Source organism: Rattus norvegicus, chromosome 2 (assembly GCF_036323735.1).
Source record: "Rattus norvegicus strain BN/NHsdMcwi chromosome 2, GRCr8, whole genome shotgun sequence".
NCBI classification, from domain to species: Eukaryota; Metazoa; Chordata; class Mammalia; order Rodentia; family Muridae; genus Rattus; species Rattus norvegicus.
In genome coordinates, this window is record NC_086020.1 from 230,650,126 (window position 1) to 230,662,795 (window position 12,670).

At 40.1% G+C, this 12,670-nt stretch overlaps 1 protein-coding gene across 3 annotated transcripts in view; it reads left to right on the forward strand.

Annotated features, from left to right (window-relative positions):
• The window catches only part of Stpg2 (sperm-tail PG-rich repeat containing 2), a 524,919-nt gene that overhangs the window by 216,112 nt on the left and 296,137 nt on the right, over positions 1–12,670 (forward strand). For all 3 annotated transcript variants that reach the window (XM_017591047.3, XM_008761520.4, NM_001100993.1), the window contains exon 11: positions 10,891–11,050. In XM_017591047.3, coding sequence (XP_017446536.1) covers positions 10,891–11,050 — 160 coding nt within the window. The remainder of the gene's footprint in view (positions 1–10,890; positions 11,051–12,670) is intronic.

The window sequence follows — 12,670 nt, forward strand, 5'->3', positions numbered from 1 at the left end:
CGTGTTTTTTTTTGGTAGGAGAATTGGGCTCTGATGATGCCATGTAGTCTTTGTTTCTGTTGCTTGGGTTCCTGAGCTTGCCTCTCGCCATCAGATTATCTCTAGTGTTACTTTGTTCTGCTATTTCTGACAGTGGCTAGACTGTCCTATAAGCCTGTGTGTCAGGAGTGCTGTAGACCTGTTTTCCTGTTTTCTTTCAGCCAGTTATAGGGACAGAGTGTTCTGCTTTCGGGCGTGTAGTTTTTCCTCTCTACAGGTCTTCAGCTGTTCCTGTGGGCCTGTGTCTTGAGTTCACCAGGCAGGTCGCTTGCAGCAGAAAAGTTGGTCTTACCTGTGGTCCCGAGGCTCAAGTTTGCTTGTGGGGTGTTGCTTATGAGCTCACCGCGGCGGCAGCAACCAGGAAGATCTGCGCTGCCCTTTCCGAGAGCTTCAGTGCACCAGGGTTCCAGATGGCGTTTGGTGTTTTCCTCTGGCATCAGAGATGTGTGCAGTGCAGTCTCTTCTGGTTTCCCAGGCGTGTCTGCCTCTCTGAAGGTTTAGCTCTCCCTCCCACGGGATTTGGGTGCAGAGAACTGTTTATCCAGTAGATCCCTTCAGGTTCTGGCGGTGTCTCAGACGCAGCGGTCCTCGAGTATTTCTTATTTACATTTCGAATGTTATTCCCTTTCCCGTTTTCCGGGCAAACATCCCCCTAGCCCCTCCCCCTCCACCTCTATATGGGTGTTCCCCTCCCCACCCTCCCCCCATTACCGCCCTCCCCCCAACAATTATGTTCACTCGGGGTTCAGTCTTGGTAGGAGCAAGGGCTTCCCCTTTCACTGGTGCTCTTACTGGGCCATTCATTGCTACCTATGAGGTTGGAGCCCAGGGTCAGTCCATGTATAGTCTTTGGGTAGTGGCTTAGTCCCTGGAAGCTCTGGTTGGTTGGCATTGTTGTTCGTATGGGGTCTCAAATCCCTTCAAGCTCTTTCAGTCCTTTCTCTGACTCCTTCAACGGGGGTCCCTTTCTCAGTTCAGTGGTTTGCTGCTGGCATTCGCCTATGTATTTGCTGTATTCTTGCTCTGTCTCTCAGGAGAGATCTACATCCGGTTTTCTCTAATACTTTTAACATGAAGGGGTGTTACATTTTCTTAAAAGCATTTTCAATGTTTAATGAGATAATCAAGTGATTATCAGTTTGTTTATATTTGGATCACTTCGGTGAATTTTTGTATATTGAGCCATCCCTGCATCCCTGGGGTGAAGCCTACTTGATATTGGTAGATTATATCTTTGATGTATTCCTGGATTTGATTTGAGAGTATTTTTTTGAGTATTTTTGCATCAATTTTTATAAGGGAAATTGACTTTAAATTCTCTTTATTTGTTGATTCTTTATGTGGTTTAGGTATCAAGGGGACTGTGGCCTCAAAGAATGAATTTGGCAATCTTCCTTCTGTTTCTATTTTGTGGACTTAGTTTGAGGAGTATTGGTATTAGTTCTTCTTTGAAAGTCTGGTAGAACCATCTGGCCCTGTGCTTCTTTGGTTGGGAGTCTTTTAATGACTGCTTCTGCTTTTTTGGGTTTTTTTGGGGGGGAGGAGAGTTATAGGCTGATTTAGTTTACCTAATCTTGATTTAACTTTGGTAAGTGGTATCTGTCTAGAAAACCATCCATTTCATTTAGATTTTTCAATTTTGTGGTGTACAGTCTATTGAAGTAAGACCTAATGGTTCTTTGCATTTCCTTGGTGTCATTTGTTATGCTGCCCTTTTTATTGATGATTTTGTTTACTTGAATATTGCCTCTCTGTCTTTTGGTTCCTTTTAGCTAAGGATTTTTCTATATTGTTGATTTTCTCAAAGAACCAGATCTTGGTTTTATTGAACCTTTTTATTGTTTTCTTACTGATTGATTTAATCCCTGATTTTGATTATTTCCCGCCTTCTACTCCTCTTTGGTGTGCTTGCTTCTTTCTTCTCCTCCTCCTCCTCCTCTTCTTCCTCCTCCTCTTCTTCTTCTTCTTTGCTAGATTTTTCAGGGGTACTTTTAATTGCTTATATGAGAACTTTCTAATTTCTTTATGGAGGTCCTTTGAGCTATGAACTTTCTTTCTTCTTAGTATTGCTTTTATTGTATCCCATAAGTCTGGGTGTGTTGTACCTTCATTTTCATTGAATTCTAAAAAGTCTTTAATTTCTGTCTTTATTTCTTTTCTGACCCAGAGATTATTAGGCAAAGAATTGTTCAATTTCCATGAGTGTGTACGCTCTCCCTTGTTTCTATTGTTGAAGTGCAGCTTTAATACATGGTGGTTCGATAGGATACAAGGTATTATTTCAGTTTTCTTGTATTAGTTGATGCTTGGTTTGTGATCAACTATATGGTCAGTTTTGGAGAAGGATCCATGAGTTGCTGAGAAGAAGGTATATGTGTGGATTGGTGTGTGATTTAAGCTTTAGCAATGTTTCTTTTACTAATGTGGGTGCCGTTGTGTTGGGAGCATAGATGTTCAGAATCAACATATTATCTTGATAGATTTTTCCTTTGATGAATATGAAGAGTCCTTCTCTGTCTTTTTTTTTTTATTAATTTTGGCTGAAGGTCTACTTTATTTGATATTAGAATGACTACTCTAACTTGCTTCTTGGGTTCATTTGCCTGGAAAACTTTTTTCCCATTGCTTTATGTTAACGAGGGTGTTGAGGGTACCTGGAAGAGAATGAGGGACAAGAGATATGAAGAAGGATGCCAAGACAAGAGTCTGATCAAGGCGACAATTTTATTTTTTCCCAAGGCTGAATTTATACCATAACATTGGTAACAGAGGGAGGGGGGAAGTGTGAAACATTTACACAGGCCAAGGACACAGTTCTTTTGTGGTCAGCTGATGTCAACAGGATGTTGGTTTTTCAAAAAGGTTACAGGTCATCACATTGGGTATCTTGACGTCAGATGTATTTCTCAGCAAGGTCACAACTTTATCATATCATTATTCATCTTGACCACCAGATTTGTATTAGTCTTTTGCAGCTGGCTGGGGATTTTCCATGAACCCAGTCATACTTAACGCTAACCATATTATTAACATCAATAATGGAGGGTTTCAAGGGCATCGCTCTCAACAGCTTTACTCTGAGGTTATGGCTGTTTTTATTGCTGAGGTTGTTTCTTGTATGCAGCAGAATGAAGGATCACCTTTTTATATTTATTCTGTTAGCCTGTGTCTTTTTATTGGGAAATTAAATCAATTGACATTGAGAGATAATGATCAGTGATTGTTATTTTCTGTTAATTTGTTGTTGTGTTGTTGTTGTTGTTGTTGTTGTTGGTGGTGGTGGTGGTGGTATGTGTGTGTGTGTGTGTGTGTGTGTCCCTTTTTCTGCTGTAAATTTTGCTGGAATTACTTTTTCCTCTGTTTTCTTGGATACAGTTTTCCTCCTTGGGTTGTAGTTTTCCTTCTAGTATTTCCTGTAGGACTTGATTTGTTGATAGATATAATTTGAATTTGTTTCTCCATTTATGGTAATTGAGAGTTTTACTGCATATAGTAGTCTAGGTTGGCACCTGTTGGTTTTTTTTTAGAGGTTCCAGGATACCGCAACTTCTAAAAGCTATGAAGGCAAGCTCTTCTGGCTTTTAGAGTCTCTGTTTAAAAAAAGTCAGGTATAATTTGGGTAGGTCTGCCTTTGTATGTTACCTAGTCTTTTCTCCCCTCTGTTTTAAATATTCTTTCCCAGCTCTGCCAGAGCATGACAAATACAGAGGCAGATGCTCGCAGCCAACCATTGAACCGAGAATAGGGTCTCCATTGGAGAAGTTAGAGAAAGGATTAGAGGAGCTGAAGGGGTTTGCAACCCCATAAGAGCAACACCACCAACAAAACAGAGCTCCTAGGAACTAAAATACCATCCAAAGAGTACACATGGAGCGACCCATGGTTCCAGCTGCATATGTAGCACAGGAGGGCCTTGTTGGGCACCAATGGGAGGAGAAGCCCTTGTTGCTGTCCAGGCTGGACTTCCTAGTGTAGGGGAATATCAAAGCAGGGAGGTGGGAAGGGGTGAATGGTTGGGTGGGAGAAAGGGGATAACATTTGAAATGTAAATAAAAAATATCCAATTAAAATTTCTCTCCTTGTTCTGTAAATTTTGTGTTTTGATTATGTAGTGGGAAGATTTTCTTTTCTGGTCCAGTCTAATTGGTGTTCTATAAACTTCTCATGTGTTTATAGGCATTTATTACTTTATGCTGGGAAAGTTTTCTTCTGTGACTTTTTTGAGGATATTTTCTGGGCTTTGGAGCTGAGACTCTTCACCTTCTTCTATTCCTATTGTTCTTAGGTTAGGTCTTTTCATGCTATCTCAGATTTCCTGTCTGTTTTATGTCAGGAATTTTTTAGACTTAACTTTTTCTTTGACTGATGTATGAATTTCTTCTATTGTATCTTCTACACCAGAGATTTTCTTTTTGATGATGCTTGCATTTGTTGTTCCTGTTCTCTTCTCTAGGTTTTCCATCTCCAGGATTCTCTCAGTTTGTGTTATATTTATTGGTTCTATTTCCATTTTCAGGACTTGAACAGTTTTATTTATTTTTCCACCTCTTTAATTTTATTTTGCTGCATGTCTTTAAGGGATTTCTTTATTTTCTCTTTAAAGGCATCTATCATCTTTGTAAGAGTGTATTTAGGATCATTTTCTTGTGTTTAGGTTCTGTTAGAATATCCAGGGCTTGCTGTAGTGGGGTAGCTGTGCCCTATAGTTGTCATATTATCCTAGGTTTTTTTTGATTATGTTTTTTCCTGTGCCTTTAGCTATCTGGATGGTTTTGATTTCAGGATGTTCTTGTTTTTGTAGGTATCGGGGGGTAGTTGAACCTTAATGTTCCTGGTGTGACAGTTCTCTGATGGATGTCATTGGGCTATATGTTTCATGACCTGCAGGTCTACATGGCTAGGACCCATATGCCTGTATGTTTCAGGAGCCTCAGCTCTGATGAGGTTTTGGGGAGAGGTGGCAAGAAAATGGAAGCCCCTCTGGAATACCAGGCTGCACAGAGCAGTTTGGCTTGGCCAAGAGGGTTCAGTGAATCTGGAAGATGGGAGGGCAAAGGGAAGCTTACCTGAGTGGCTCAGGATCTACATGTTGAGGAATGTGTGGGGAGAGGTGGTAGGAGAATGGAGGTCCATAGCAGGCTGCTCAGGGAGACTTGACTTGGCCCAGGGTCCTCAGAGAGCAACAGGGGTTAATCAGTGGTTTTTATGACACCATTTCTGTCTATAGCACTTTTTGTTGTTTTGTTCCCCCTTTGGCATAGGTATCATGTGATAGTTCTAATTTCTTTAATAAAACAGAATAATTATATAGCCTATTGTGTGCCAAGAGAACATGCAAAATGAAGCTAGGATTTTTTTTTGCTTATTGTTAATGATTAACAATACAATTGCATTCCTGTCTTTAAATGTTTTTGTCTTCTAAAGTAAGATACTGTTTTCAAATTTGTAAATCTCCACAGGTGTATGTTTACCACGATGAATATTAGAGATGCTGAAGAAAAGCAAGGACAACATGTTCTTAGTTATAATCTGTAGTGTGTTTAACAAAGATGATCTGATTATCATCTGAATGTCTTCCGTATAAAGCCTCAATTAAGCAATGTGGATAAGTGTACTGGTAAATTGCTTTAATCAAAGCTTTTTGCATATTCAAACATACTTCATGATATTTATGACCTACACAGTTTTTCCTGCTATATATTTGACTAAAGATTTTGATTGAAAGCTTTAGTAGAAAGCTGAAAGTATTTTAAGTCATTTCACAATATGACAAACCTTTGTCAGAGTTTTTTTAATTACCTTTTATAATTATGTATTTGGGACACTTAGCCTGAAATCTTAGACTATTTTCATAAATCTCTTAGCCATGAAAGAACAGCTGGAATAAATTAGACATTATACAAAAGCATGAAGTCAGTTTTAGTGTAAATCATAAGTGACATTTAAAGATAAAATATAATATGTATAGGAACTATCAGCAGAAACAGACATAGAAGAGGGAGAGACACTGGGCATGGTTTGAGCCTTTAAACCACCAAAGCCAAAGCCCAGTTACACACTTCCCAAATGACTAAATATTCAAATATAGGAGCTTATGGGGGGGCATCCCTATTCAAATCACCAAAACTCCTAAGCAAGTGCCCTGGATCCCACAGTAGGAAGAAGTTAATATCTGTCTTAGTAGAAGTTTCCATGGTCGTGAAAGAAGATGACCTTTTATTTCATCCTACAGTTTGCTGTCCATTAAAAGTCAGGGCAGGAACTCAAAGAAGGAGCCTGGAGGCAGGAACTGAAGCAGAGCTCATTGATGAACGCTGCTCACTTGCTTGGTCTTACACCTTGTTCAGTGTGCCTTCCTGCAGTACTCAGGACCACTCAGTATTGGGGTAGCATGAACCCCAATGGGCTGGATGCTCCCACATCAATCACTAATTAAGAAAATTCACTACAGATTTGCCTATAGACCAGTCTTATGGAAGCATGACTCTATACTATGCCAAGTTGATGCAAAGCTAGCCAATTTCAAAGTGTCTATATGACTCTTGCTATAATGTGGATCCTGAGAACCATTTAGCTGCAAAAGAAATCCTCTCTGCTTTTCAGACCTCAGTCCCTTTTCCTGTTGTGCATTTTCATATGCTCCACAGTAAGCATCAGCTGTGGTTTTAGCTTCTCCGCCTTTTATTCTTGTGGTCTTGTCTATGTGACCTTGAAAAGCTCTGTTAATTCCACTTTGCCTTAGATTAATCCTTGACAATGCCACTCTGACCTTTTCTGAGTCCTAGTAAATGTCCACAGAGAAGCAAACAACTGAAATCTTGGCTTGCTCAGAAAGTTCTCCTTCTCTTGACTTTGGTGCATAAAATCCCCTTGCTTCACAGCTCTCCCATAACCTTAAAACAAGGATTAAAATGTTACAAATTTCAAAAGTTGATACACAAGTAACAGTGTTCAGATGAAAATCAATTCAGAAATAAATAGTCTCTGTCAGTATTTTTCAAAGGTTAAATTTACCAGAACAATCTAATTTTATTTGCAGATGCACAGCTGCACACATAGGTAAAGTGAAGAGTGACATAACTACATCAGGAAATAAATTCATAAGTCAAGATGCATTTATTATATTTAACTAGTTAGGCAGGTGCAGTTCAAAAGTTGGAATCTTATAGGCCATTTTGTAGTGCTATATTTCAAGAGAAACCAATAAATAGCACAAGAACAGATGTCAGTCACTAAGAGCTTCCTTTCCATTTGCCAGTTGCCATTAGATGGATTGAAATGGCTGATACAATACATTCAGATGCTATGGGGAAACAGTCTTGTGGGCTGCATTTCTCCCTGAGGGTTCCCTGATGGCAGTAACACTAGATCTCTGGGATCCAAGGGTCTCTGTGCCCCTGACCCAGCCTGAAAATACTCAAAGGTTGCAGGATTAGGCCCAGAGAAGCTATGTAACGTACTGTGCCTTTCTGTGCATCCTGGTGGCCAGTTTCTCAGCGGGCAACTTGGGCAAGCCTGTCCATCATGGTGTTGACCAGCTATACTTGTCCAAAGTAACTTCAGTGCATTTCAGAGGAGAGAGACTGTGGGATTCTGAGGGTCTTCAATTCTTCCTGGGTTGAGGAAGATTCCACATGTGTATTTTTTGAAATTATCCTCGTCAATTGGTTTTATAAATCACCAGAGCAGTCTACAAGCACAGGTATATGTCCATACCTGAATGCATGCATGTACACATATATACATACACATATATGTGTATATATTACTGTGATGCTAAAAACCAGGTCCATCGATTTGTTACCTCTTGAGCGATAGGTAACTCATGGGTCAGATGGTCATTTAATTCGTTAGCTGGGCTGAGGGTTTTAACAGTTAAGTCAGTGTTGGTAATGACAGTGTTGGAAGGTTAGAGACCATGCACACTCTCACACACTGGGGCCAGAACATACAGGGAATTTCATATGTCAAAGTCTCAGCAAACACTGAAATTGGAAAATTCTGATTTTGGATGACATCAGGAAATGGCATCGGAGGTTGTAAAGTGGGCAAATTGAGCAGTTCTGAGTTTTAGGAATATTCCACGGGCTTTACCTGGAGAGCACTGAATGAAATCACAAAGTTTATGAAATGGTTGGGGTACAGCATCAATCTCCTGCAAGGCGAGTGGAGCCCTGAGTTTAGCTTCCTGGGATGCAGCTTAAAACCCAGCTCCTCTGGAGTTAGTCCCTTTGTGTGTGGGGATTAATGTGCTAGAAGGCGTTCCTATCAATGTTCTGCCAGCATCTCTTTTCTGACGTATGTGGGGTAGCATTAAGGCTTTCATCCAGGGCCATCGAAGTGAAGACGGTGACAGTGATGGTGGAGGTGTCCCTAACCCTAGCATGCTGCACTAAGAGTTCTACTGACATCAAGTGTTGTGCAGGGTCCTCGCCTTCCAGATGAGGAAGTCAGGCAGCTCTCATTTGCCCTTGCTTTGCCTTAAAACCCATGCTTCATTCCATCAGCCCTCTTGGATCTCTTGTTTCTGCCCCTGTCTTTTGTTCCTGGGAGGAGTACCCACTAGTTCTGCTGGTCTCCCCACTGGAATGAAATGCTAATGTTCTCTGTTTCTTTGAAAAGCTAGCATAGAGCCTATGACCTAAATTCATGTCCTAGTTTTAAAAGAAAATGAGATCAGAAAAATGAGTATCAGATATTTTTAGATTTTGTGAAGGAGATTCTACTGCATATATATATATATACATATACATATATATATATATATATATATATATATATATATATATCTCAAATACTGGTTATGGTGGTGGGTTTTCAACTGGAAAACTGGAATCACTTGGGAAGAAAATCTCAATAAAAATTGTCTGAATTAGTATTGCCTATTGTCTGTCTGCAATGGAATTTCTTAATTGGGTTAGTAGAAGCAAGTACCTACCCTCATTTTGGTAGGTACCATGTCCTGGGCTGGTCCCTGGACTGAGCAAGAAGGAGAGAGTGAGCTGAACACCGGTAAATACACATGCATTCATTCTTTCCCTTCCTGACTGTGGATGTGACTAATTGCCTCAGGTTCTCACAGTGAATTTCCACCAATGGCAATAGTTACCTGGAACGGTGCTCTGGATAAACTCTCTCTCCTTAAAGAGTTTGTGTGTGTGTGTGTGTGTGTGTGTGTGTGTGTATGTGTGTGTGTGTGTGTGTGTGTGTGTGTGTGTGTTGGGGGTCGGGGTATTTTATCACAACAGTATTAGTGACACTAAGACACTGGGGACAGGACAAAAATGCAAGACCTGAGGAATGCCCATTCTGCCCACTCTTCATGTTCCTTGCCTGTCTCCTGTGCAGTGTAAAAGATCACAAGAGAAGGGGACTGTTCTTATCTACATTGCACTTTTCCTCACCGTGGTGCTCATTCAGGACAGGAGGTATTGGAATAACTTCCATTCTCGCTACTACACAGTTCCTTGGTGGTTATAGTGATCATCACCTTGGGCAAATCTTAACAAATCTTGCTCAGATACAATACGATTTAAACATAAATATGATGAGGTAAGTAAGATTAATAAGCAAGCAGGGAGGAAGTTTTCATGGCAGTATAACTAGATTTTTTTTCTTTTGTGGAAAAGACATGAACAACTTCCCTGGTAGTCTGAACTCTGACTAGTTAGCTTTGCGTTTTAACTTGCACTGAAATTAGCTTTTCTAGAATGATAAGATTAAGTTCACATGCTTTCATAGTCAAGGACCAGTTTTCTTTTCATTTTTTTTTACCTTTTAGACTTAATGTACTAATTGTGCTAATCCCATGATATAAAAAATTAGTTTTCACCTCATGAACTAGACCCAGGATCACATGGCAAGCAAATAACTAACACTTGAACCCCACACTCAACCAAAACACTGTCTTGTGTCTCACTAAATCAATAAAACATAGAAAATTTAAGTGATTTATCATTAGTTTTTATGTGTGTTTTATGGGTATTTCCTTTTATGTGTATCTGTGTACCACATAGATACTGCCTACTGCCCAGGAAAACCAAAAGGCAGTGTCAGATCCCCTAGAACTGGAGTTACAGATGGTTATGAGCCATCTTGTGGGTCCTGGGACTTAAACCTGGGTCCTCTGGCATAGCTTCAATTGCTCTTAACCACTGAGCCATCTCTCCACCCCCAAAATGTTAGTGTATAAGGTAAGTGACTAGATTTCAAAGTAATGCAGCGTGTAAAATAATTCGCGCAGAATTCTTTGTAAAGTTTTCATTGAGATAATTAGACAATATTTCAAAGCATTAATTATGCAACTAGTACATGACATTTGTATTTTAGTTTAGAATTATTCTTATAATTAATATGTGTTTCATGTTGATTAAAATGCAAACGTAGCTGCATACCGTTTAAAACAGTGAGTGATGAGAGTAGGGGCTTTCCAACCTAATTGGAGCCTATTAAAAATGAAAGAGCAGTCTCATTTTGTAGAATAAGTCAGAAGAGGGAGGCAGGGACAGCTTTGCGATGATGAAAACACACATTCATTGTTCAGTCCTGTATAGAATTCAGTATTCATCATTAAAGCTGACTATGAGATCTGACCATGAGGCCATGAGGCCTACGCACTCTTTAAAATATTCTGACGTTACATGTCCTGATTCTGTTTATCTTAATTTTGGACAATGAATTGTAATTGTATTATAAAGATAGCTTTGGTGGAATCGTCATTACAATTTTGTTTTTAAATTATTTTTTACATATTTTAACCGGTGCTTTTCTGAGTGTGAACATTTTTCAATGTGTATTTGGATATCTTTCATATACTGTACACTTAGGCTTATCTTATACATTTTTTTCTAGAGTCTTCCAGCTCCTGGCTGCTATGATGTTCAGAAATCATATGATATGTCCCAAGTTCAACATAACTACATGCCGCCTCGTAGTTCAGTGGCTAAACAAAGGCATTCCTCTTTCCTGAGTGCAGCTCCTCGGTGCCTGGGGAAAATCTCTGATGGGCCAGGTAAGGCTCACTGCTCCTTAACGCTACGGGAAGGCACATATTCCGTATGAATAGACGATCTCAGCACATTCACAGTGATAGTCATACAAGTGCATAGGTTTCCCCTCCGAAGATAAACAGGGGAGAGTGAAGGGTGGGAGACCTTTGATTTCCAAAGGTAAAATTGGTCTAAGTTGTTATGTTTCCTAGTTATTCAAAAACATTTTTATCAGTTTTACTTAAGATACTAATTTCATCTAGCATTCTACTTGGGGAAAACTCAGAACTCTTAGCGCAATAAAAGTTATTAAAGGAGAATACTACTTCCTCCTCATTTGGAAAAATCAGAATAGTAGAAGAAACAAAGCCCATTTATATAAGCTACTCGGGTATTTTCAAAGATCAAGGGAACGGCCCCATGGGAAGATTTGTCGACTTATTGGACTGTGAGATGCCCAAGGCCCTGGTGAGGTCCAGCTGGTGGTGTTGCTGTGAGTGTCCCCAGGCGGTTCCGGAGGCACGGAGCCTAGCCCTAAATGCAGAGGGTGGCGCCTAATGGGCCGAGGTGGTGGAATCAATAAAAAAAGGAGAGTGCCAGCTGAATACTGGTCCGTGGTGATGAGAGCAAGGGGTCTCCATGGGCAGTCGACAGGATGTGGTCTTACAACTGTGCCTCCTGTGCCATCAAACAAGGGCTGGATCCTCTGACCCCGGAGCCTAAGAAGCCTGTTTTCCCCTAAACCTCTTGTCAGGGTTAGGTCAGAGAAGCAAGAGAAGCCACAGGTCCAGCACTAAGTCAGTTACTATGTATTCAGCCTATATTTACACAGCAAAGCCAGACAGACGACAGGAAGAGTATCAAATGTTTTGTCACGATGTAAGCAATTTGTACCAGATCTTTGGAGAACATGAAGGAAAATGGTGAAGCAGACTTAAGAAACTTCTTTTGCCCACAGTTTTTAGTGAGAAACTAAAGTAAGAGATGACAAGCTGTCAGACAAGTGACAGAATGTCTCAGATATGATAGACTTTAAGTTGAAAGGTAACTGTTTTTCCTCTCTTGCTTTGTCTTCTTGCTTTGTCTTCCTCCCTCCCTCCCTCCCTCCCTCCCTCCCTCCCTCCCTCCCTCCCTCCCTCCCTTCCTTCCTTCCTTCCTTCCTTCCTTTCTTCGATATTGTACTACTCTTACCTTGTCAACTTTCAGGTGTAAATCCAACTTAAAATCTTAGCTGGAGTGGAGGTGCTTCCAAATTAGAAGGACAAAAGATTCTTAGTTTCTTTTGATATGTATGTGATAATTACACACACACACACACACACACACACACACACACACACACACACACACACACACACACTTATCATCATGATCATGAGTTTTCTGATGTGAACACCTTATTTCTACTTACAGTTCTTAATAGATTTCAATTTTACCAGAGACAAGTGTATCTAATACTTTTGAAGAGTGAGTTTTATGGTGAGTTCAGTGAGACTCATTCAGTTTGTTTGGTGAGGCACTTGTCTTATGAATGGTGTCTTTTCATGTCAGCGGCTTGTTAGAAATAAGGAAGCAAAAATTATTTACTCTGCTTGCCATGTATCCCCTGAAAGTTTTTTTTATTAATTTAAAAATGCTTATTC